We start from the raw sequence: 26,719 nt of genomic DNA, 5'->3' as shown, positions 1-26,719 counted from the left end.
TAGCGAGATGGCCAGGGAAAGTTAGTTGGGTGGAGATGTCCCATTCTGGCCAGCCCAACTTACTTAAAGAAATATTGCCTGTAAGTTACAGCAATTTTTTTTTTCAAAAAAGCAAAAAGCACACGCTTCAGAAAATAATGTTGAAGTTGAAATATATTAAGTATCCGACTTAAAGTAAGTCATATGATTCAATGAAATTTTATTGTTATATATGTAAACATTACATAATTCAATGAAATAAGTTCTCTAGCTGAGTTGAGCTCCTGGGGATGATTACATGCATACATCAAGATGGTTTTCTTTGCAGATATGCAGCAGGGTCTTGTCACATTGCCTTCTTCAAAAGTTTCCCAATCTAGTTTACAGATTTCTGGTGATTTTTTTTCCAGGTAGTAATCAAATCTGACCCTGTGTAGTTTAAGAGCCCAGACAAACTCATTCAAACATTATTTGATATGATCAAATTGTGCTGATGAATTACTGTTTGGCTTCTCCAAAGGTAACTGAATATTTTAAGTCCTAATTTTCTTCCTGCTGGCAGAGCCCCAAAACATATAGTTGCAAAATGATTAGAGCGTGACATTCTGCTCTTGATAGTGATTTACTCTTAGTACTTTAAACTCCATCAGTTCTAATTCGATATACATTCTCCCAGTAGGTGGGATGAAGTGATTTGCAAGGTTTGATTCAGTTGATATCAGAAAATGAGGGGTGTATCTATCTAGTTATTTTTACAGCATATATTTCAAAGCTTACAGTTTTTGGAGACTTTTTTTTTTCATTCTATTTGGATGAAATTCTTTTTCTTTCCATCTTTTTTTCCTGGCATTGGAGGTGTAGGTAAACCTTGGATATACTTATCTGTTGTGTGTCTGAGCCATTCAAGCTTCATTACTTTCATCCACTTTGGATGGTTCCACACAAAGAGTGCTTTGTCCCAGTAGTCAAAGATTCTTTGCAGCCATTCCATTTTTTTCTCCTTAGCTGCTTTTTAATGGAAAAAAAAAATGAAGCGGTGGCAGGGATACATGAGAATTACAAAAAGAAAACCAGAGTGATTGTATTGTTGTAAAATGAAACCACACATTCATTGAAATGTCTATGAAAGCTTTCACGCCATAAAAGCCGGAACTCTGAATGCAAAATTATTTTCATAAAATAATAAGAGTTGGAAGGAGAATTTTGAACCCTTTGTTCAGTGCAGGAACATTTCTGAGAGATGGCTATATGCCCCCCATCAGCAATGGGGGAGCCTGTCGCTTCCTTCTGTTTGTATAACCCATAATAGGTTTGGTATTTATTATGCGCTGCAAATCATCAACAAAATTTTATCTTTAAATGGGAATTGAAAACTGCTTCTTGACAAAATTAATGGAATATTTTCATTGGTATTACTACCATTTATTCAATTAAATTGATATGCTGTGATCTGGGAGATTTACAAATAATTAAAAACATAAAAATAAGAAAAAAACATTGCAAAACAAAGATGGTTGAGATACCAACTCCAGATGGGAACAAATGAAAAGAAAAAAAGGGAAACATCAATCATGTTTGCCAAAGGCCTGGGTGAAGAGGTAAAATCAGCAAATACTCTTTCATTCTTATTTTATAAGATTGTATGTAAAGAATGTCACATTTATTTTTCTGTATTTTGTGTAAAGTGTGTGTGTGTATAAATAAATCAATCTCAGGCATTTTTATTGTACTGCATAGAATGCATAGAAAATTCAGTATAAAATATTTCAGATGAAGTTCTTGCTCATGTACACTTCTTTATTCTTGGCCACTTTTAAGCAAATCCCATGGAACAGTTTCAGACTGTAAAACCTAGGTATAAATGACAGTTACGTTTACAAAATGAGCAAACTATTCCTCCCTTTTTTTTCTACAAAGCAATTTTTCTTTAGCTTATTTATTTTGTACGTGAAGTTTATACAAGGAAGAGAACATAAATCCTCTCCCTAGAGACAGTTGTATTAAGTTTCTTATATTCTATCAATTGAAGTGACACATGTATCATGAAAATGAATATTGCATCAATTTGCAACATCAGTTATAATTCTCCAATACTCTTAATAGAGGCTGTGAGTGATAGTACATGGAACCAGTACATCTTTGTGCTGTCATCAAGATAGTTTCCTCTCGTGTAGAATAGTAAATCATTTTTTCTTATCTGCCTTGTGCAAAATGGAAGTTGTGCTGACAAATTTAATGCATATTGTAAATGAGAATTTTCCTGATAGATCCATAGGGATAGTATTGATGTGAATCTGTATGTTGTCTTCTTACTGATATTATTTTTGAATCTGATTGTATATGAAAATGAGATTCAGTTTGTTGCTTCGTATAACAAATGTGCCATGATAACCTTCCTATTTAAATCTACTGCTAAAATAGAATAGCCAGTTTTGAGGCTGACTTCCCCATTCATTCCAAATGTATTGGGGTTCCCCAAATAGCTAGCCAATTCATATCTGGGGGGTGGCCATTTAAGACTGATTTAATTCAGTGCTAATTTGTATTATAGAAAGCTTTTATTATGCATATACTTGTGAACTTTAGAAAAATAATTTTATCTTGTCAGATATTTTTCTTCCAGTTCATTACTTAACAGCTCTGAACTTATTTTATTGATCATAAATACAATTATTTCTACCCTGTCATTTTAATGGATATCTGTTTGTAAAGTGAAATTTGGAATCTCTGCAGAATGTAATTTCTGAATGGTGAACATGTATCAGAAGGGCAAAATATAAATCTTCATAAATAAAATATCAATTAACTTGTTTTAATATGAACAGCTACTTTGCCTGGAATGTGGGAGAGAACAATAACAATAGGAAGCGCTGGAAAAACATACAGCGTAACTGGCTGGAAGGTAATGGACTTAGTTAGAAATTACTTCCATGAAAATTCATATATTGAGGTAGTGTTGAATTAGAACATTGACACTAGGGAATGCAGACCAATATTTGCAAATTATATAAACCCAAAGATTTAAAAAAATTAAAGGCTGGCAAGAACTGAATTTAAAGATATTTTTATTATCAATCTGACATAGCAATATATATCCATCTGTATATTTCATATGATAGTTCTAATTTGAATTTAAAGATGGGTACTACTGAATGAAAAACTAAATCTAATTTTAGACCATGTTTCTGCATGGCATTTTGATCTTCTTCACAATTGTATTGAAAATATACTGGTGAGATTTGGGACATTACCACTATAGTAAAATACATCATGAAAGGTTGCATTGAGAAATGAAAATTGAGGAAATCCCATATATAAATCCCATATGTATACAAATAAACTTTCAGATCTCTATTAAGTCTCAAATGGGCATGACCATAGGGGAATTTTAATATGTGATCATTTACAGCTGTTGTGAAGATTTATAAAGACATAAATGATGTAAAGTATGTATATTTGTTTTTTGAGATCATTATATATGACACTTATTTATAAAATAGATGTTTAATTCTAGAAAATGTAGCTTGGTGGTTTTTTTTTAAAGTATCTATTTAAATAAAGAGTTAACTGTAGAATCTCTGATTCTATTATCTTCCACTACCCAATAATAACTTCCTAAAAGATTTAGGGAGAAAATTTTTCATCAGCTGAAAGAAAATTCTTCTCTAAGTGTATCAGTTGCCTATCAATGACTGATGGGGTTTGTGTGGGAAAATAAATGTTTTTTGTATATTATAACTTCTATGAATTTATCTGCAAAATAGGCACAGTGTATATATATCATGACATAGATGAAAGGAGCGAATGCCTGAATGCTTCCTAGCATGCATTGTTTTGTAAATGTGAGTTAACAGTCAACAAGTAATGCATATTTTATCTTTCAGCTTGGTTGGTCTATTGGTCCCTCACATCTGATAAAACATTTGCAGGTTGTTCAACAAAATACCATTTATACATGCCCAACTCCATTACAAGTAAGTACAAAAGCGTACAAGAAAACAATGTTTTTGTAAAACATCCTGCACCCTTTGGGAGGTCAGAAATATGGAAAGGATTTAAAATGGATTAGAAAGAAATGTATGGTTGCTAATTGTAAGTGGGTTATCTGAGTTTTTTTTCTCATATAAACGATGCTGCGTTTCAGTGGTTACATGGCCTAGACATATTTGAAGATAGATCTTCTTAACATTTACGTTTTATTGTGTTTTATTAATCTATGTGAACTATTAACATATATTGCAAATCAATATAAGATATGCCATACAGTAAATAATAACAGTAGGTTCTTTAATGCATAGGCCCAGTGTTAATCAGCATTGGAATAAATAACCATTTCTCTGTTATCTGAGAAAATGAAAATGGATTGAAATAGGTAGAATAGAGCATCATTTTGCAATATTTTGCTAATGTGTAACTTATCCAGTAGTTTTATAGACAATTATATCCAGTAAGACAATTTTAAATTTATCCAGTAGTTTTATAGACAATTTTAACATGCTAAGGTAAAGGTTCCCCTCGCACATACATGCTAGCCGTTTCCAGCTCTAGGGGACGATGCTCATCTCCGTTACAAAGCTGAAGAGCTAGCGCTATCCGAAGACATCTCCGTGGTCATGTGGCTGGCATGACTAAACGCCGAAGGTGCCCGGAACGCTGTTACCTTCCCAACAAAGCGGTCCCTATTTTTCTACTTGCATTTTTACAAGATTTCAAACTGCTAGGTTGGCAGAAACTGGGCCAAGTAACAGAAGCTCACTGCGTTAACGCGGTGCTAGGGATTCAAACTGCCGACCGATCGACAAGCTCAGTCAGTGTCTTAGCCACTGAGCCACCACGTCTCTCTATAACATGCTAAAGCATCACTTATATCCACCCTTTATATTAGAGTGTAGTGTTCTGTATGTTTGCAGTTAGATTTAAACTTCATAAGTATTCTGGATGCTTCTTCCTTTGGCAAGGAAGAAGAATGTGAATAGATGTCTAGATTTTATTTCTAATTAAAAATTATGAAACAGTATAGATCCCTTCATAATTTTATATTATCCTAAAACCATAATCCTGGTTAAACAATTTGGAATAATATTATTGACAAAAGTTGAACACAGATACAAATTGAATTAATTAAAATAACGAGGCTGAGGGTTGAAAGAAAACAAGGCTTCAAACAAATGTAGCCCAACAATAGAAGAATGTCCGCTGGGCTGATGTGTTTCTTGTTAATGGAACATCTATTTTGGTGGGCACTCTAAGTGAAAAACAATTACAATTTTGAGCTTTAAAGATAACATTGTTATCATTAAACCTAGATCTCATAGGTGACTTCGGTTTATGTTGATTATTTCAACTTTTTCTTAATGTGTTTGGCTTTTCAGGAGGCTGTAGCCCAAAGCTTTTTGCTAGATTTCAAACGCATGGATGATCCAGAATGCTATTTCTACTCCTTGCCTAGAGAGCTGGAAAGTAAACGGAACCGAATGGCTCAGATGTTTCTGGAAGTTGGACTGAAGCCTGTTATTCCCGAGGGAGGATATTTTATGATTGTTGATGTGTCCACACTAGGTTAGTGACATTCTTAATTTATAGCTGGGAGGAGGTTATTTTCAGCAGAATTGAAGCTGCATCAGAAAGGTAATAGGAGAAAGAAATCTATATAGGTGATTACAATTTGGCCCAAAATTTCTGGTGCTAAGCTAGGCAGTTAAGTGAGTTTTGTCCCATTTGCCACAGTTGTTAAGTGAATCATTGCAGTTATTAAGTGAATCATGCGGTCATGAAGCGAAACTGGGTTCCCCCATTGACTTTGCTTGCCAGAAGCTGGCTGGGAAGGTTACAAATAGCGATCGGGGAATAGTGCAGCTCTCATAAATACATGCCAAGTGCTTGAAATTGATCATATGACCATCAGGATGCTGCAACAGTCATTAAGTGTGAAAAATGGTCACAAATCACTTTTTTCAACTTTGAACGGTCACTAAACAAATGGTTGTACGTTGAGGACTACCTGTAATGAAGGCTACCTGAGTTCTGGATTCAAGGCTTGGGAGAGTAAATGAGAAAATATTTAGGTTGATGACTTCATGACAGTGTCCTGTAGAAGTACACTATGATCCTCTTAAGTGCCAGGCCATTAATTTGGTGGGTCCTCAAAATATTTCTATGTACTGGTGGTCTGCATAAAAGGAAAATGTTGGGATCTGCTAACTTAGTATACGGCTTCAGAGGAGACATAAGGAAAGGAATCCAACGATATAGTTCCCATATTATTTACCCAGCTTAGACTGATTTTGTATATCTGCAAAAAGGTGGAATTGTCCTACTTGAAGTTTCGGAATTGGAAAATAGTGTTATTTATTTATTTATTTTTTAAAGGTATAGATCTGTCTGACATGGAAAAAGGGAAACCTTATGATTATAAATTTGTGAAATGGATGATTAAATCTAAGGTAGGTTCTGGTTTCTTTTTTCTTCCTATTTCATATCCAACTAAAATATTTTAAATAAAATTGAAATGGGTAATCCCGATATAGAGGTGCAGAGTGAAAAGTTATATGTCCATAAATGTGCAGAACATTTTTATCTCCAATTGTGGACCTTGGCATTTAGCGTAGAAAAGCGCTTCCTTAGCATAAGCAAAAATTGAAGTAAAATTCAATATTTAAAAACTTCATTTAAATCGGGGGTGTCAAACTCAAGGCCCGAGAGCTGGATCCGGCCTGCAGAGTGCTTAGATCTAGCCTGCGGGGCCGGTCTGGAAATAGCAAAGGATTGGCTTGCGGTGTCTCTGCTAGCAAAAATGAGGTGTAGGTTGGGTGTACGTGCCCCCCCCTCACAACTGCTTTTGGCCTCCAGAGTTGTCTAGGACAGGGGTCCCCAACCACTGGGCCCCGGACCGGTACCGGTCCGTGGATCATATTGTACCGGGCCGCAAAGAATGAAAGTAGGGCCTACTTTGCTTGGGCGCCGCCATCTTGTTTCGACGGTGCTTGAGAAAGTGCTTCCGGGTGAGCTTGTCGGTTGTCGGTTGGAAAGCGGCGTTTGGGTGCTGAAGGAATCCTCACGCCTTAGTTTTGTCGAAGAGGGGGGGGCGGCTTCGAACGAAGAGCCGTCCCGATGGCGGTGGAGTCTCACGTTACTCAGGAGGAGATTAAGAAAGAGCCCGAAAAGCCCATCGACTGTGAGAAGGTACAAAGGAGGAGTTGAAGGTGGTGGGGAGAAGCGGGGAGAAGCGGGGGACGGCTGGCTGGCCGGTCGCTCGGCTCGCCTTGGTCGTGCGTGCTGATGCCGGTACCGGTCCGTGGATCATTTTGTACCGGTCCGTGGTACAAAAAAGGTTGGGGACCACTGGTCTAGGACACCTTCCAAGCCCAAAATGGAGCCTCTGGAGTAAATGGGGTTTCTAGAGTTGCCCAGGAGGCCTTCCAGGTCCAAAATGGAGCCTCCGGAGTGGTCCAGGAGGCCATCCTTGGCTCAGAAGGTTATAAAAGGGAGAAAAGGTAAAATATTTTACCTTTCAGGCTCGCAGAATTCTGCTACTGTAGCCTATGTCAACAATTTCATAGTTCTAGTCTTTCTATGGAGTCAGTTTCTTGATCTGGTCTCTCATGAGGTGATCAAGTAGATCAAGTAAATAGTAAAAAAACAAAATCACAGAAATGTACGCCTCCCTATTTTTATAAGTTTATAAAACTATCTGCAGAGGTGCTGTCCCATGTCACACCCACCATGGCCTTGCTCACCATGCTCACTTGGAGGGCCCCACCAGCCCTCCAAGGTCAAACCCAATCCTGATGTGGCCCTCCATGAAATTGAGTTTGACACCCCTGATTTAAATAGTTGCCACATACAAAATCCTTTTTAATGTACCGTAAGTTTGTAATTCTATTTTATTTTTTCAGAAACTGTCAGCTATTCCTCTGACTCCATTTTGTGGCCCAGAAACTAAAGGTCAATTTGAAAAATATATACGCTTTTGCTTCATCAAAGTAAGTTCTACAGTCTATTATTGGTCTTACAGAATTTCCTTTTTTTCTAATTTAACCATGAAATTTTAAAATACTGCTACTATTATTTCCATATCATACTTATAACGTTCATGTTGTGCTTTTTCTAAGTCCAAAAATGCTGCTTAGAAACAAAATGCTGTTTTGATGTTAAAATGTTCATTTGAATATGGAAGACTTTTCAGGAGTAGACTGTTGAATACGGTCATTATCTTCCTAGTAAATTTCTGTTTTTCATGACTCCATTCGAGAATGTGCATATTGCTGGTGATTCCTTGAGTAACAGTTAGCTGGATCATTGACAACCATTTATTTATCCTGAATAAACTGAATTACTAGTTTGTTATATGACATTTATAGTAACAAATCACAGTAACAAATCACTCCCCCACCCCACCTCTGCTCTTTAATATCTTATATCATCAATGAACGTTGATTTTAATCTTCATGACATTCTTTCTTGGCAGAAAGACAGCACATTAGATGCAGCAGAAATGATTCTGAAGAATTGGAAAAAACAAATGACCTAGAAGTAAACAGCTTCTATCATCCGAAAGAAAAAAAAAACAACCTAACAAATTATGTTTTTAAAGATTGCATTATGCTGCCATCTGCTGGATATTTAGCATTAATAATTGAAAAGTGTTGATATTGGTACCCTCCAAACTAATAGCATTTTTAAAAACAAGTTCAGGAGAATTCTATCTAATTTTTAATATTCTTCAATAAAATATATAAATATTATTCTAAAGCGGTGTTTCTCAAAGCTGGCAACTTTAAGACACATGGACTTCCAACTCCCTGACTGGGGAATTCTGGAAGTTGAAGTCCACATGTTTTAAAACTGCCAACTTCGAGAAACACTTGGATTTTAAACTACTGTGTTCCATTAGCTAGCAAAAGATATTTTGCTTTTATTGCATGGCAGGTAGTTTCTTTTTGTCTTTCTTCATTCAAAAATATCAGCATAAACTGGTATTTGACAGTAAAGAATCAGTAGTGGTATGCTACCAGTTTTAACGGTTCGGCTGAACAGGTAGTTTAAAAAAAGCCTCTGATCAGCTGAGAGGAGGCAAAAAAAGCCTCCAAAAAGAAATCAGCGGAGAGGATAAAAGACCAAAAAGTGCATGGGAGGGTGGGAGTGTCACTCCTAGCTTTTCGCTTCTTCATCCTCTCAGCTGCAATAATGTAATGGAAAGAATATAAAAGAAATATAATGAATTATTCTAGAAAAAAAGCCAAATTACTTTAGAGTCTTGAGTTTTCATCTCCCCATCTTGTGTAAATTAGATAAGCCCTTTGATCAGTGGTGGGCTTCAAATAATGTAACAATCGGTTCTCTGCCTGGTTGTTGGGTAGGCGTGGCCATGGTGGGCGTGGCCTAGCCAGCCCCCTGCACCATCCTGGGAGCGAAAATGGGCAGTGGAGGGCCCATTTTCAACCTCCCCAGGCTCCGGAGGCTCTCTGGAGGCTGGAAATAGGCCAATTTCTGTCTTCCATGGGTCTCTGGGAGGCCCGTTTTCCACCTTCCTAGGCTCCACGCACCCCCTGCACTTACCTGGGATCCAAAACGGGCTGCATGAGGAGGGACGAGGGATGAGGCCAGTCATCAGAACTACTGGTTTACTCACCTGGACGTAAAATTTACATCCGGTGCGCCCGAACCGGTGTAAACTGGCTGAAGCCCACCCTGCCTTTGATCTTACTTAAGTTCACAAAATGAGATGTGTCATCTGTCGTAGCAGGCTGTTTCCAATTATTATAATTTGTGTTATAATATTCTTTGAGGACCTGTTAAGAATTGTCAACTAATTTTGTGGAATGAAAAATTGATTTACTTAAGAAATCACTAAAACTACTTAGTCATAAATCTTATCTGATTATTTGTTTTCATTGATTTTATAAATGTGCAAAAAACATAATAAGCCTAACATAGAAATATAATAGATGAGTGGATTTTTTCATTTTCTTGTTTAACTAAAGAAGGAAAATAACACGGGTAAGGAAAAAAATTGTGAACATATGGTAAAATTACTATTGTTCTTACATTTTATCCTGCTTTTTAAAATGCAAACAAACATATCTAATACTCCTGCCTGTTTTCTCTGTAACAACAACCCTGTGAGGTAACATTGGATTGAGAGAGAATGACTGACTCAGAATCATCCAGCTGGCTTTCATGCTTATGGTGGGACTAGAACTCACGGTCTCCTGACTTGTAAGCCAGCACCTTTCACAATTATACCAAACTGGCTGTTTATCATACACTGAGTCAGTCTGGTTGCTAATGCTTAGCGATTTCCCCATGACAGGATGATTCATTCCCCATAGCCTTCAAGAGGAAATGGAAAGCAGTTTGTATAGAAGGAGTCCCAACAAAAGAATTTACCGATGCTAGCACAGAAGCATATAGACTAAGCACAATGTGGGAACCATATACCACTTCCCAGAGAATTGAGGGAGGGAGGTGTAATGCCCCTTATAGAAAGCATATCTCATTGTATAGAGTCCTCCCTCCTCTGACTTGATTGTCCTGTTCCTTTAGTTGCTGACCAACTAGTTGTTGCCTAATTTAGATAGCACATCTGTTCTTTTGTGTTTGTACTTGGAAGTTATTTCCTATGTGCTCTTCTTACAAAATGCATGGCACTGCCTTCCAGAACAACCATATGCATATTTACACAGAAGTTAAGTTAAATGTAGCTCACTTTCAGATGCATTAACCTGCACCATCATGCAACGGTGTGTTGTGGCTCGTCGGCTGCCAGCAAAGCTAGCAACAGTTAGACGAGGTTGAGGGGGAGTCTGGGCCAGCTTTGGAGCCTTTGGAAGGCTCTGATGAGGAAGCAGGATTAGAGGCAGATGCAGAACTGGGACCTTCCATCCTCCTGTAGGTGGAGAGGCAGGTGTCTTCGGGGCCTGAGCTGAGTTAGGGGGAGGAATAGATGGGTCCCATCCCAGATGCGCTTATGTGTAGAGAGGAAAGGAGAGGAGAGCAATGGAAAGCAATAAGCCGGCTCTCAGGGAAAAGAAGACATAAACGCTAACCAGACCCCCCCTGGCTGGGAAATAAATAGCAGGGGGTTGGGAGCGGCTGGTTGTTGCAGAAAACCGTTCATTTTCCAGGGTACATCAGTCACATTGGATTCCTTTTCCAGAACCAGGTTTGTTAGGATTAATTGCTCTGTATTTGAAGTGTCAATGGAATGTCCTTGCTGGGAATAGAGGGGCAGAATTTGCCTCAGCCGATTTGAACAGAGACTATTGCCCTGTTTTTAGAAGGGGAAAAGACTTTCATTTGTGACTCATTACTTTTGGTTTTGTTTATCCCAACGCTTCCTGACTTAAATAAAACTATTGCTTCCCTGACTTAAATAAAAAAGGGGGTGTGTTACTCATGAGTAAGCAGTTTCTCATTGCTTGTGAAGGCTGGGTCAGAACACTATGCATTTATTCTGTCTTGCGTCTAAGGCAGGACTGTCAAACTCATGGCCTGCGGGCTGGATGTGTCACACACTGGCCACACCCAGTTTAGCAAAGGGAAAAAAGTCACGATACATCACATGCCACCGTGACAACACGAGTTTGACACCCCTGGTCTAAGGTCAGTTGTATATGCTCCTAGCTAATTCTGTCACCAAAATGACAAAATAAATAAAAATAAATCACAAGGTCAACAAGATAAGTCTTGCATAAGTGTTCATATGTATGCGAGAGCCAGTTTGGTCTAATGCTTAAAGCACTAGTCTAGAAAGTATGAGACTGTGAGTTCAAGTCCCGTCTTAGCCATGAAAGCCAGCTGGGTGACTTTGGGCCAGTCACTTTCTCCCAGTTCAACTGTCTTTAAATAGGAGGAGGAAAGTATGTTGGATGTGTTTGTTGCAACCTTGAGTTATTTGTAAAAATAATAAAGGCGGGAAATATGTATTCTCAGAATTAATGTTATCCTGCAAATCACTGGGTAGCATATCCTACCAATGTGTGCATTTTCACTAACTGAATGGGTGTGAATTTCATTGCACCTAGTGAGCTTTGACCTAAGTTTGACAGAATGGGAGGTATAATGGAATAAGCCTTAAATATTATTTCTGTGAGTTCTAGTCCTGTCCCAGGCACAAGCCATCTGGATTGCTTTGAAGGAAGAAAACCACTTTTGAAATCATGCTAAGAAAACTGCAGGCTTGTCCAGGCAGTGGTCAGTGGTCAAAAACTGTCTCCTAATTATTATCATAGACACTATGCGCACACACACACATATACATACATACATATGTGGAAAGGGAACTTCACAAAGACAGTGGTGTCACTCAAGCAGGAAAAGCCCAAAGGGAACATCAGGCCAGCCATAAAACAAATTTACATAGGAAAAGGAATCAAATAAAAGGTATTAAAGAAGCTCTTTAGACAAAAGCCCAAATAATTAAGAAAACTAGAGAAATAAGAAAAGAAAACCCTTACAAACACAAGACATGCCAAATCAGCAAAACAAACAGACAAAAGATACAAAAAATATATAAATTACAAAGGAGACAGACAGGAGATTGCCACAAAACAAATATAAGAAACCATCGTAAAGCTAAAAGAGATTAGGAAGAAACCGATAATACAATCAAACCGCCCCGCAAAGTTAGTCTTCCGCACCCCGTGGAGTTTGCCCTCTGGCTGGAATAAAGACAAACCCTGACAGGATTTAAAACATTAAAATACAAATACAGGCACTCACACACAAAAGGAGAAAAGGATATAAAAATCAGGGACTTACCATACGAAGGTAGCTAGCCCAGGAACTTCTCGCTATCTCTCGCCTTCCTGAAAAATAAAAAGATCCAGCTTTCAAGCAGTTGTCCGTATCCTTGCGCCGGAGCCCTCCCAGCGGGAAAATCGAATCCTCAGAAGAAAGGCATTTTAACACCTTTCAACAATTGGTAGCCACGAAGGTTTTCCAGCCAACCCTACCACCAGACCGGGCCCGTGGATCCAAACCCAGCCAGCATGGACCTTCTTTGTCCAGGGACAACATCCACGGACCCAGCCCAGAAGGCATAAGGATAGTAAAGGGAGTCCGTGGGCTTTTCCGCTCAACAGCTGCTTGAAAGCAGGTGAGTACCGCTTCAAATTTATAATCTTACTAGGGAGGGGAGTGGAAACGTTGAGTGTACCAGGTGTGTGATTGTGGGTTTTCTCTGTGGAAACAGCGGGACCTCACCTCCTCCGTGATTGCCAGCCGCACCCCAGCCAGCTGCTAGCTCAAAAACGAGCCGTGACCGGCTGGATTTCAGAACACAAGGAGTGACCACGGAGTGTGAGTCCTTCTGAAGGACATAAGAAAAACCGAGCGGGCTGCAAAAAGAAACTGGTGTTAGGAAATAAATAAAAAGCAGAGGAGAAATAGTCCCGGTGCATCCCGCAAGCAAAGCCCAGTGCATTTAGAAGGGACCCGTACCGGCTGCTGGCAAACAGAATTGGAAATAGTTTGTCTAAAAAGCAGAGTAGGTCCTTCCAGATCCCCAACTTTAAGGGAGATCTGAAAACTGAGGGCTGAGTGTGGGAAGAGGCCCGTACCAGTGCTGCTAGGGGGCAGACGGTTCTCCGAGATCCCCGTTTTTTAGGAGGGGTCTTGAAACTGATGGCTGAGTTTCCCTAAAAGAAAGGGGCCCGTACTCTGTGTGTAGGGAAACCGGAGTCCTTTCCAGACCTTTTTTGTCTGAAAACTGATGGCTGTAGCCCGGCTAAACCAAAGTAATCCCCACATCAGGTAGGGAATATGGGAAGTTGTAGCTCGAGGGCAATGGAAGAGACCCCCTTGGATAAATTACTTGAGGCTTGGGACGAAAGGCAAGTGCCTGTCCTGACTGGAATGAATAAAAAAGAAGCGAAAAGAATTTGCAAAAAGTGGTCTTTATTGCGAGATGACACGGGTAGACAAATTTGACCTGATAGCAGTACTTTAGATTATAAAACCCTGAAAGCACTTAGAACACGCATTAAACTTAGCCAAATACCCTATTGGTACTGCTGGGCTAAAATGGCTAGGACCAAAGACCTGACCCAGGGAAAAGATTAGGAAAAACCTGAAACCCACTCCCTGGAAGGAAAGACTGAGGCACGGATTATGGCTCCCCTTTTAAGCAAACCAGTGCCAGGCAGAAAAAGGGGACAACTAGAATATGTTTTTACCCACACTCCCTTCTCTGCCTCTGACTTGGTCATCTGGAAAAAGGATACCCCAGCTTTCAGGGCTGATCCTCAAACAGTAATTCAAACCCTGAAATCTATCATAGACAGCCATAATCCATCCTGGGGTGATATGACCCAGCTGCTACAAGTCTTTCTAACGAAAGATGAACTATTAAAACTGTTTGAAAAAACAGACCTAATAGCTAAACTACCAACTATCCCTGGACAGACAGCCCCAGCCCACATCGCATGGTCAGTACATCGCCCTGACTGGGACTATAATGATACAATCACTGGGATGAATATACAAGAGCAAAAGATAACTTACTAGGAGCTTTAGAGGAAATAGGTAAAAAGCCTTTAAACTGGTCCGAATTTCAAAAAACAACACAAAGAGAAAATGAAAACCCTGATGCCTTTTGGGTCCGCCTGTCAGAAGCAGCTATTGCATATGCCCACCTAGACCTTAGCTGCCTGAAGGACCAAAGGATTTTAGCTTCAGCCTTCGTGGACCAGTCCACCGTGGATATCAAAGAACATTTCTACCGCTTCGTCTCTAACTGGCCAATCTTAGAAATAGCAGAGTTGCGCAGGATTGCTAACTTTGTCTATGATCAAAGAGACAAGCTGAAAGAGGAGGAGAAAGATAGAAAGAGGCGGACTGAAAGATAGGAAGGCTTAAAAATGTTTGCTGTAATGCAACCTAATGCCAGACAAACGCCAGGTAAAACCCCCTATAATTCAAGGAAATGCTGGCATTGCGATAAAGCAGGATGGTCGCAAGGCAAATGCCAGCATTGCTATAGGTGAGGACAGAAATGTCATTTTAGCAGACAATGTAGGCAACACCCTTCCCGCAACCGGTATCACCCACCACCTAGAAACATGAGGCCAGGCAATAATCCAGTCCATTACACTGAACAACAAAGCTTTAATCATCAGGCACCACCCAGCACTCCTTTTCCTCCAATAAATCATAACAATAGACATCAATGGGAGCAAAGAAGAGAACATGACCTACCCCTTTCCTGACTAGAACATGAAAATGAAAGCACTGAATTCATGGCTACCTTTAACGGGCTGGCTATCCCCCTAAAAAACGGCCCTGAAGGGGAACCCATTGTCACCATTCTAACAGGAGGAAAGAAATACAATTGCTTAGTTGATACTGGAGCCACCTCCTCATTAATTACTGAACCACCATATAAAGCTTCAGTGGCTGAAGGGGCTCGGGATAGCATAATGGGAGGGGGGGGGGGGAATAATCCCTGTAAAATTTACCCACAACGTACCAGTAGAACTAGGACCTTTCACAGTAGACCATGCATTCACTATTTGCCCCCAGTCGCCACTATCCCTACTAGGAAGGGATCTCCTATGTAAAATGGGAGCTACCATATCATGTGGCAAACAGGGGCTGCAATTGGAAATCCCGGGAAAAGGCACGCACAAGACAATCATGCTGATAACCAGCAACACGGGGCTTCATGAAGATTTAAAAAGCCTGCCACCCTCCTTATGGGGCTGGGATGCATCAGAAGTGGGACTACTTAAAGGAGCAACACCTGTTACTATCCAAGTGAAACATGGACCACCTCCATGCGTGCCCCAATACAAAATCCCTGCAGAGGCAATTCTCCCCATAAATTAATACAAGCATACCTAAAGCAAGGAGTTCTCATTAAATGTACCTCTCCCTGCAACACCCCCATTTTTCCGGTGAAGAAATCTACAGTAGACAAAGATGGAAACCCCATCTTTAGATTTGTGCACGATTTAAGGCTCATAAATGATCACGTGATACCAAGAGCCCCCATAGTACCTAACCCATCAACTATAATCACCGAGGTGCCAGCCTCAGCCACCTATTTTTCCGTCATAGATTTGTGCTCTGCTTTTTTTAGCATTCCGGTGGACCCAGCATCCCGATATCTATTTGCCTTTACCTGGCAAGACCAACAGTACACTTGGACTCGATTGCCACAAGGCTACACTGAGTCCCCCACCCTATTCTCACAAATATTAAAGGCAGACCTCTCCTCCATTTCCCTACCACAGCAGTCCACTTTGATCCAATATGTTGATGATTTATTGCTGGCATCTCAAACCAAGCTAGCATGTAAAACAGACACCCTATACTTACTTGAAGCCCTGGCAGAAAGAGGGCACAAAGCCTCCCCTTCCAAATTGCAATATTTAGAACAAGAAATAACATATCTGGGCTACATTATTGCACCAGGAATTAGAAGACTGGCCCCTAACCGGGTAGAAACCATTTTAGCCATGAAACCACCCCAGACAAAACGACAGGTCAGAGCCTTGCTGGGAGTACTGGGCTTCTGCCGCCCATGGATCCCCTCGTTTGGAGAATTAGCCCGACCTCTCATTCAACTAACAGGCAAAAACATGCCTGACCCCATTGAATGGTCCAAACCTTTGGACAAAACACTTCAGACCATAAAACAAACCCTGGCATCAGCCCCAGCACTCGGGATACCTGACTATAGGAAACCTTTTACCTTATTCATCCATGAAAAATTAGGTGTTGCTTCCGGCATTCTGACACAACCTTTTGGACACACACATCGACCAGTCACTTACTATTCTGTAACCCTAGATCCAGTAGCTCAAGAGACTGTCCCCTGCTTAAGAGCCGTGGCGGCTACAGTCAAACTGGTGAAACGATCTAAGGATTTAGTACTAGGACATCCACTATTGCTAAAAGTCCCCCATGAAGTTTTTGCGATTCTCTTAAAGAGCCAGACACAAGCCTTTACTCAGCAGCGTTTGGCTCAATATGAAGCTGAACTTTTTACCTCTGATCACATTACCTTTGAGAGATGTAATACTCTAAACCCAGCTACCCTGCTCCCCACAGAACAGGAGGAAGGTAATCTCCATGATTGCCTCCATTTAGTGCATGACGCTGAACTACCCTGCTCCGATTTAACAGATACCCCGCTACAAAACCCCGACACTGAACTTTTCACAGATGGTTCCTCCTACATGCACGAGAACAAAAGAGTAACGGAGCAGCTGTAGTCTCTCTACAGGAAATCATCTGGGCCTCCCCCCTTCCTCCCTCCCACAGCGCCCAAGCAGCTGAGCTTATAGCTTTAATGAAAGCTTGCGCACCGGAGCTCTCCCAGCGGGAAAATCGAATCCTCAGAAGAAAGGCATTTTAACACCTTTCAACACATACACAGTATATTTACAAGGAACTTTATGTTAGTGGATAAATTAAGCTGGAGTCTCTCTCTCTCCCCCTCCTCCAATTTGCTTTTGCTTTTTTATTGCTTGGGTTTAACCAGTAAATAAACAGCATTCAAACGCTGCAGTCCCATTACCCCATGCAATGCACTAGAAAATGTCATCAGAAAATTACCCATAGATAGAATAGAATGAGCTGGAAGGGACTTTGGAGGTCTTGTACTCCAGTCCCCTGCTCTAGCAGGAGAACCTATACCATTTCAGTTAACTATCTAGAACCTTCTTAAAAAACTCCAGAAATGGAGCGTCCATGATTTCTGGTGGCAAGCTGTTCCACTGGTTAATTGTCCTCACTGTTAGGAAGTTTCTCCTTAATTCAAGGTTGCTTCTCTCCTTGATTAGTTTCCAACTATTGTTTTTTTGTCCTGCCTTCTGTGGTGCTTTGTAGAATAATTTGACCCCCTCTTCTTTGTGGCAAACCCCTCAAATCCTGGAATACTGCTATCATGTTGCCCCTAATTCTTCCTTTCTTTAGAGTAGCCAAACCTAAATCCTGCAGCAGTTCTTCGTAAGCTTTAGTCTGCAGGCCTTCTTTGATCATCTTAGTTGCTCTTTTCTGAACTTCTTCCAAGGTCTCTCTCAACATCTTTTTTGTAGTATGGTGACCAAAATTGGTTGCAATAAAATGTACAACTATGCAACAGGAGTATAAACCATCTTTGCTGGAATTTAAATCCCACCGAGCTAATCCAAACACCTTCCTAGCAAATATGCTTTAAGGCCTCCCACCTTTAAAACACCACTGGGGACGGCACCTCTTCCCTCCGCCCGCGGAAAGAAGGCAGGAAAACGCGCGATCCTTTGCTTTTTGACCCGCGCGGCTTTCCGTCGACGAGGCCTCGGTAAGTTCCAGCCCACTGGAGCTTTGGCTTAAAAGGAAACCCGTCAGTCGGCCTGTTGGAGTTAATGAGGAGGAAGCAAGATGGCGTCCACCAGCCGGTCAGTCGGGGAAGGCGTCTCCGCTGGGGAAGGTTCTGGTTTGGGAGCCTTGACATCGGGTTTTAAAGGGTGGGCGGGAGAACGAAGGGTGTTTGGGGAGACCGGGAGGAGCCGCGGCTACGGCTGCAGCTCCTCTTAGGCTTCGACCTCCCTCCCTTGACCTGCGGAGGAGCATCTTCCCTTTATGGCCTTCCGAGCTACTTCTCGCCCCGCGGCTCGTCTTTTCTCGCCTTCTGCTCCCCCTCCCCGGCTTTTGCTCTTGCCTTTCTTAACGCTTTGAGCCCCCCCACTGCTCAATAGGCTCCCCGTTTTCCGAGCCTCTCTCGCCTCCCCCCCCGTTCCCCGCTTCTCGTCGCCTCCCTGCCGCCCTTGCTGAGGCGCTCCCCTCGCATTAAGCAGCCCCGTCGCTGGGACCGAATCGGTCGTCGCCCCGACGGAGCAGAAAGGAATACCTTTCTTTAAAAAAAGAAAGCCTTTTTATATATATATACAAAGTCGCTCATATGATAAATGGGACCCGCATGACTTCCCATGAATAATGTTTGTGTTTGGGGAAACGTGGCGAGAAATAACGCGTGCCGTTTTTCGTAAGGGGGTGTTTATTGGCAATTCATCCAGGTATTTGATATTTTGAGGTGACCCAACTGTCCAACTTGTGCGGGGGGAGGGGGAGGGAAAACCCTTTATCTCTCCCAAAGGGTTATTTTTATTTATACATTGTCAAACTCAATCCAGTTTTTTTCCTGGGCAAACAGTTTTCCCCCCCCCAAAAAAGTACCAAATTAAGTAGAGGAGCAAATCTGGAGCTACTTTTGCCAGTGCCTCGTTTGCTTGTGTGAAGCCAAGTCTGGTTTAGAGAAAAGTGCTTCCTTTGACAGGTCTTCATGACCTTTGGGGGACCCCAAATTAGAGGTTTGAGAAACCTTTAATCCGTGTTTCTTCAAGTGTGGTTATATTATTCCTGGGGGGGTCCCATTAGGAGCTACCAAAATCAAAATTCTTTCTCAGCCTGTGTGGGAAAATAATACCATATTAAAACACCTTCAAAACAATTGTTAGTGGCAAATGAATCACATTTAGTAATGTAGCAAAAATAAATATGATTCATATAAACAAAGGGCAAATGCTCTTTGGTGGTTCTCCCTGCTTTTTAAAAGTGGGAAGGGGTCCTGAGAGAGAGAAAAAAGGTTTAAGAAATGCAGACCTAAATTATAGGAACAGGTTTCTCTGACAGTTGTAAAAATTTAATGCTGGAAAAAATTCATCTCTAAAACAACAGGAGGCTTGCTTTAAACACCTGCAGATATAATATAAATTTCATTGCCATTTGCTAATGTTGCTTTTATATGTAGAAAAAGTGTTTTATGGTAGACATTTGCCAATGCATCACAGGAATATTTGACTTTGAGTTATTAATTGTGAATCTTAGCCAGCTTTATGTTTTTTAACTGTCTGATTGTATAGTATGTTTGGTTTCAAGTTAATTGATAGGTTAATAAAAGCCAGTTTGTTCTAGTCCCATTTTCTAATCCTATTTTAGCCATGAAAGCTGGCTATGTGACTTTAGGTCAATCACTTTCCCTTAGCCCAGTCCACTTCACAAGTTTGTTTTTGTGGGGAAAATAGGAGAAAGGAGTATTTACTGCTTTGAATTATTTATAAAAACTGTAAAGGTTGGATAAAATAAAAATGTTATTTTCATTTTCTAAAAAATATCAGTCCTACCCAATAATTGCTAATCTGTCTTTTGAATTGCAGGTTGTCTCTAAAACCTAGATTAAATTAAAGTCATAAGTTTAATTTAATTAAACTAAATGAATTAAAGTTTTTGTTTTTACTTGGATGAAAAAAGACTCAATTAAGCAGCAGTTTTAGAAGTATCTTCTCCTGTATTGTATGTTGTATTTGGTTTTCATTAATTAATAAATGTGTAGAGTTGTTGAAAAAGTTTGGTACAAGGAAAAGGAAGTGAACTGTTGATCAATACTTTTATATTCTTCTAAACAGAAGAAGAGTGATATAGCTTAGTAATAAGAATTTTTTTTAAAAAAAAACTTGCTAGCTCTTGCTACTGCTCTGAAAAAATCCTAGCAGTCAACTATCAATAGTGCTTGAAGTATATGCTCCAATAGATTAATTCTTTTTATATAAAGATGTTCTGTATTCATAGATTAACTACTGTATTTCTAAAGCAGTAGCAGTGAACATATAATACAGCTTAACAGCACCAAGGTATAAAAAAAGCAGATTAAGACTGGTAGCAAGGAAATGTATAGCAACAAAACTAAACCTCACAATATGAGTCAATACTGGTAGAAGACACAGGTAAGGAGAATTACTGAATTTAATTAGAGGAATATTTTAGAGTAATGGAACAGTAACTAAGAGGTTCTGTCTCTCACATTTTTCTACATGTTTTATGATCAGATTTACCTTCAGGAATGATAACATTGAAACAAATGGTTCTCTTTTTTTTTTGTAAATTTTATTGGTTTTTAAAAAACAAACAAACAAAACATAAAAACATAAAACATCTTTTTTGAAAGCAGCATAATCCCAGGTTACATCTCTTCGTACAGACACAAATTCAAGTTCATGCTCATTTTTATATTCCATTCCATATCTTATAACTATTCTACATTTTCTATATAGCTTCTCCCCACTTTTAACTTTCTTAATTTCATTTTATTTATTTCATCTCAATTCAAATCATTATACTTATATTCTTTGTCCTGTTTCAACTGTCTACTATCTTTTCTCATTAAACAAAGTTTCTCCTGTAATCACTGATTGGAGTATGATGCCTTTATATCTTTCCCCTAAAATTATAACACTTATATAATACATAACTTCCATTCGGATTCTGCTTGGTACATTCTGAAACTACCCACTATATTCTTAAAAAAAGAAAAAATTATAAATGTATATAATTAAAACAACAATCCATTCCAATTCAATTCTATCATTAATATTAATATTCATTTAAATCTTAACATTTTGCACATTACTTTTCAAATAAATATCATACTTCTATGGGAACATTTATAAACTTTCCATAGTAATTCCCCCCCCTCCTTCACTTATATTTTATAAAACATTGACTAATTAAAATGGTCCCGTTCCTTCCTAATTCAATTTTCTCATTTATTTTATTTCATTTATTTTATTCACAAACATTTCACTAAAGCACACTAACTATTTTATCCCTCTTATTAATCATATGTTGTTTCCAATTTTCTAACATTATTTCTATTACAATCTTATGTACCTTCACAGAATCCCTTTTTCAGTTAGATTTTCACCCATTATCTCTAAATAGGTCCTGTTTCTTTACATCTTGCTCCAAACCTTTGTAACTTCTCTTCCTTTCCTTCTTCCCTCTCTTCTTCTATCTCCCCTTTTTACCCCCCTGTCTCTCCACCTCCATTTCCCTCTTCTGTATTCCCCTTTTCTGTTGCTTTTCAACATTATATCCATTTTTCAAATTATTTTTCCCTTCTTTGGCTGTTTTTTTAGGTCTTAAATTCTCCATTCTCTTTCCCCCCTTTCCCCTTTCTTCCCCACATAGAGTTACTTGTTCATTAAAGATGGCTTCTTCTTTGTCCCAGTCTTCTTGTTTTGCTTGTTGTTTCTCGTAGTTGCAGATCTCCATTTGTAGGAATTGAAAAACGAAGCCAAAAGAGCCCTTCCCTTCTTGTAAATCTTCTTTATATTTTTTAAGTTCCATTTTCAATTCATCCAGGAGTGATGCCATTGTAAAAAAATTTTAAGCAACCACCCGATTGTTTTTAGTCATTCAAATATAATAACCAAAAATCCAAAAGTCACCAAGCAATCCAAATACACACAAGCTGTTTCTGTTTACTCTTTCTTCTTTTTTCACTTTCTCTTCCTGGAGTTACTATTTAGTTGCAAAGTTCCAGTTAAAATGTATCTTTTAGAAGACTTATGGAGATTTTACTTTAAATTCTTTTGAAGTCCAGGCAGTCTCCTCCCTCCAGATCCTGCCCTTATTCTTTTCCTCTGCCTTCCTGCTTATAGAAAAAAAAAGTTTTTAATGTCCAGAAATCTTTATTGTCCCTTTGGCATTTAATTATATTCAGCTTAATTGCCAATTGATGCCAAAGTGGATTTTTCCGACTTCTTATTCAAATCTTTTTTTTTTCTTCTCTCTCCTTCCTTACAGAAACTAATGGGTCTTAATGTGTGGTCCATTTAAAGGTTTAAATTCAACCTGACAATAAATATGAAGCTACTATACAGGGCATAAGCTAATATAAGATGTTACTTATATTCCCCAGTGTTTTCCAACCCAGTGGTCTCCAAATGAATGGGGAAAACAGCTGCTTGCATTAGAATTAAACGGATTTAAAAGTTTGGCATGCATGGTTAGGGCCATGGACACAAAATTGTTGTGTTCCTTTCCATGTACATTCATGAGTATGCATAACTGTTTGTAATTTCAAATCTTTTATAGGAGGTGTATGTTTTCCAAGATGACACAACTTTGGGGTTGTGGTTGAAGTTCAAATTAAATTTTAAGTTAGTAGGCTCACTAGGATCATGGGGAAAATGTTTCAATAAATTGTCACATAAAAAACGTTGAATAACTCCCTTGTTGTTCAAGGGAGGAATCAGTTAAAGGTATAATATATTTGTTGAAGAATACTATGGTTTATCTTCAAAATGTTTCCAGGGAGGAGTACTGACAGTTTTGTGGTTACTTCCAATTCTGTTATTTTGGTCAAGCACTTTTGAATTTCACATCTATAAAATTCATTGTTAGGCAACAGCTGTGTTTTTTCTTAGCATCTTGACTATGAAGATGGTAGTTTCAGCAATTTGCTTAGATTAGTAATGTGAAAGATTATTTTGTATGTGCTATTTACTAATTTACTCTTGCTGATGATATCTCCAAAAGCCAGAGGCCCAATGAAGCTAGCTCTTATTTTCAGTCCCCCTTTCCTGCCAAAAGATTAAATTGGGTTTTAGGTTTTATTTATTTGCACAATTTCCAAAATGCACACAACGGTAGAATTAAAAGTATATTTTTCTACATTTTTAACTTGGTTTTTGAATATTATTTCCAGTTTCCTAATATTGTGGATGGCATTTATGCATAAAGGAAAACATGGTTTTGAATTTAGATACCAATAAAGTTAACAAAAATTACATACTGAACGTAATTTTCTTTGATATGATTTTAGTAGGATGAATAAAAGCATTTTTTTTAAAAAAAATAAGGCAATCTGAAGTTGGTGTTGTAGTAGCTTTCTTATTTGAAAGCATCAGGGGAGCCAGGAGACCTTTTTATGTATTGGTAGCATTTCATCTTGTAATTGGATTCTGCTTTTCTTTAGATTTTCTTAATGGCAAAAAGATTAAAGGAGAGAAATTGGACACTGTGAATGAATATGCAGTTTATTGAATAAGTTTGAACCCTCCAGAATTCTTGCTACTTACTACATGCAAGAGTAACGAATACTGTGTTCATATTGTTTGTCTCATGGACTTATTGCAAAGAACTTACACAAGGATTAAATTTTAGAACCACTAATATATGACAAAAGGCTATTCTTTTCTTTAATACCTTTAGCCAAAATCATTGTTGCAATATAAAGCATTAATGTAGAATAGCTCTTATATTAAAGTGAAGTGATCTGATTTCCATTTTACTCATATAAAATACAGCTTACTCAGGTTAAATAATCATTGTACTCCTGTTCATTCAATTTGATGCAATTGGTTTTGAAAAAGAGGCTACAGTGCTGCATGTAGGATTATTTTAAGGTTGTTGATGGTAGTTCTAGATAAATGCAAGTGATCCTTGACTTATGACTACAATTGACCATAAATGTTAATGCTAACTGATGTGGTTAAGTGAATCATATTCAATTTTATGACCTTTTTGCTATAATCTTTATGTGAATCCAGGTTCCCACAATAACTTTGTTCTCAGAAGCCCTTTGAGAAAATTGTAACTTTGTAACTCTTGTAAATACATGCTGGTTGGGAAGCATCTAAGTTTGATCACATGACCATAGGGATGCAACAGTTGTAAATACAAGGATCAGTTGTACATTACTTTTTTTCAGTACCACTGTAACTTTGAACCCTTGCTGAACAAATGGCTGTAAGTCAAGGACAGGGTACACTTTGGATATTTATCCAGTATGATAAACTCATATTTTTGAGTAGTGCTTCCACTTCCAATACTATTGGGTAGAAAATGGAGTGTTTAAAAAAAACACCACCAACAAACTACTTTTTATTAGTTTGATTAGTTTAGCTATAAATGAGTCTCTAATTTTGCATAATTTCTATTTCCCATTCAGGGCTATATGTGACTTTTAGTTAAATTAAATACTTATTTCATATTTCATAATGTTAAAGGACTGTATAAACCATCTTAGTTTATGTAGCTCCATAGTATTGAACCAGATCATCCACCCTTTCCCTGCCCTGCTTCCTATTTTGGTAATAGCAACTCCATGAAGCCAGCTAGCATGGCTGGTGATAATGGATGGCAACAGTAGTCTTGACAAATCTGAAAAACACCAGCTGGGAAAGGTTGCTTTATATAATACTTTAGCAAATGATGTCAGTCATAGTTGTGAATTTCATTTAAAATTAATTTTCCCAAAGGACTAGAAATGAATGATTTAGAAATTAAGTAAAATATGGTGCTATTTATTGTAAATGGTCATATAAAATTTAATTTTATATTTTTTAAAGCTTGGACGTTCTGCCTAGAGTGACATGTCCAAACCACCCAGATTCCATTTTAGTAGAAGATTATAGAGCTGGAGACATGATTTGTCCCGAATGTGGACTTGTAGTAGGTGAGTAATATATAATATATATGTAATTCTTCTGTTTTTTATATTCTTAATGTTTAATAATTTTCTCAAAAGTCTAAAATGATAAAGTATATTTATTATTAATCACTGCACTTTTCAAACAGTTCTGAGTAAACTTCCTCACTCAGCAATTAATAGATGAGTTGCCTGCAAATGTTTATGCAAGTGATTTATGTTACTAAGTACTCAAAGAATACTAAAAGAGCAGTTTTAAAAATTGTGTTCTTTGTCATTGCTGTCTCTTGCATTAAATTGCTTGAGAACTTGCCAACTTGTGGCAACAAAAACATATACTTAGCCTTACCTTTAATGTAAATCTTATAGGATTCATCTCTACATTAGCTTTTTCCCCCCTTGCAGAAAAACAATTGTAGAGTTTTCTGAATTGTAGATTTTTCTAATACTCCTGAGCAGCTTTTTTGAGTTGCTAGGACCATAAGAATTCTACATCTCTGATATAGAATTTGTATGATGGCGTTTAACATGGAAACTATTTTTGACATTGATTTGTAATTCTAATAGGGCAAGCAAGGCTCTAAATCACAATTAAGCTTAAGCTTTCAGTATAAAGCAGTGCTTTCTCAACTATGCTGGTTTCTAGCCATCTTCACACATAAGCCAAAGAGGTGGTTTTAAATTTTGAACCCTTGGTGCTGGCAGGATTATTAGAAGGTTCTCTTTTGCCTATAGTTGAGGTTTGCATTCATGACCATTTAAATCAATAATTGAATCAGACTGCTGCAAGCAGGGCCTTTTGAATGATAACTTGTAGAGATTTCAAAGGTCACAGTTCCCTTCTTTTGGACACCTTCAATTGTTTCTGGAATGCTTAGATATAGAAAAATACTGAACCCTTGAATTGTCCCTATTATCTAAAGAATTCCATTCCTGAAATTATTAAATTGTGTACATTTGTAGTATCAGTTCAGTTGTAGAATTTGTTCTTTAGGCAGGATTGTTTCCCATTATGTACTCTTGTTGGTGAAGTCTCCCCTTTCTAAGGATTTTCTGGGATTTAAGTGGTTTAAATAAAACGAATTTGGAATTTTTAGGGACTTGGGGTTCTAGCTTGAATGTTTGCTTCTGCATTTTATTGTTTTATCTCTGCAGTGTGGCATATTATATTGTAATTTTGTTTTTATTGTATATCAAATGTTAGATAGTCTTCTGTTCATTCACAATTTATAGAGACAAGTCCAGATTGATTATAAACTTCTGGAGAAGTAAATAATATCAGATAGTAACATCTTAGTAGCCAGTGGGTTAAAGAGATTGCATGTAGTGTAGATCAGAGGTCCTCAACTGCCAGTCTATGGCCTGGTGCCAGGCTGCAGCCTGCTTAGAATTGGGCTGTGGCCCAGCGCACATGTGCACGAAGTTGCATTTGTGAAAGCAGTGCATACATGAAATCATCCCCTCTTCCTTGGGACATTTTTGCTGCCATCTCAGCCTGTCCGCCGAGCAGGAAAGGTTAAAGACCGCTGGTGCAGACGG

The 26,719-nt window shown here is 38.6% G+C and overlaps 2 protein-coding genes and 1 long non-coding RNA gene across 9 annotated transcripts in view; 2 read left to right on the top strand and 1 right to left on the bottom strand.

Annotated features, from left to right (window-relative positions):
• The window catches only part of KYAT3 (kynurenine aminotransferase 3), a 36,460-nt gene extending 26,611 nt beyond the window's left edge, over nucleotides 1-9,849 (top strand). For all 6 annotated transcript variants that reach the window (XM_087960589.1, XM_087960587.1, XM_026674129.2 and 3 more), the window contains 6 exons: nucleotides 2,805-2,881; nucleotides 3,864-3,953; nucleotides 5,352-5,538; nucleotides 6,349-6,422; nucleotides 7,875-7,961; nucleotides 8,447-9,849. In XM_087960589.1, coding sequence (XP_087816715.1) covers nucleotides 2,805-2,881; nucleotides 3,864-3,953; nucleotides 5,352-5,538; nucleotides 6,349-6,422; nucleotides 7,875-7,961; nucleotides 8,447-8,509 — 578 coding nt within the window. In that variant the 3' untranslated portion in view covers nucleotides 8,510-9,849. The remainder of the gene's footprint in view (nucleotides 1-2,804; nucleotides 2,882-3,863; nucleotides 3,954-5,351; nucleotides 5,539-6,348; nucleotides 6,423-7,874; nucleotides 7,962-8,446) is intronic.
• LOC148131258 (uncharacterized) lies at nucleotides 979-18,238 on the bottom strand. Of its 2 annotated transcripts, XR_015748637.1 has the most exons (4): nucleotides 16,676-17,286; nucleotides 13,186-13,319; nucleotides 12,742-12,788; nucleotides 979-1,830 (listed from the first exon to the last, which is right to left on the bottom strand). It is a non-coding gene; the product is annotated as an uncharacterized LOC148131258 (long non-coding RNA). The 2 variants fall into 2 exon arrangements; XR_015748636.1 differs by lacking the exons at nucleotides 979-1,830; nucleotides 13,186-13,319; nucleotides 16,676-17,286 and adding exons at nucleotides 9,876-9,956; nucleotides 18,156-18,238.
• Nucleotides 18,239-18,325: 87 nt separating this feature from the next.
• Nucleotides 18,326-26,719, top strand: part of GTF2B (general transcription factor IIB) — a 29,253-nt gene continuing 20,859 nt past the window's right edge. The window contains exons 1-2 of the mRNA XM_026674135.2: nucleotides 18,326-18,365; nucleotides 25,101-25,207. Of these exons, the coding sequence (XP_026529920.1) occupies nucleotides 18,349-18,365; nucleotides 25,101-25,207 (124 nt within the window). The 5' untranslated portion in view covers nucleotides 18,326-18,348. The remainder of the gene's footprint in view (nucleotides 18,366-25,100; nucleotides 25,208-26,719) is intronic.

This window comes from Notechis scutatus, chromosome 3 (genome assembly GCF_049901735.1).
Source record: "Notechis scutatus isolate UNSWTSFEM ecotype Mainland chromosome 3, rNotScu1.2, whole genome shotgun sequence".
In the NCBI taxonomy this organism is placed as follows: Eukaryota; Metazoa; Chordata; class Lepidosauria; order Squamata; family Elapidae; genus Notechis; species Notechis scutatus.
This window is presented reverse-complemented; position numbering and strand designations above follow the sequence as displayed.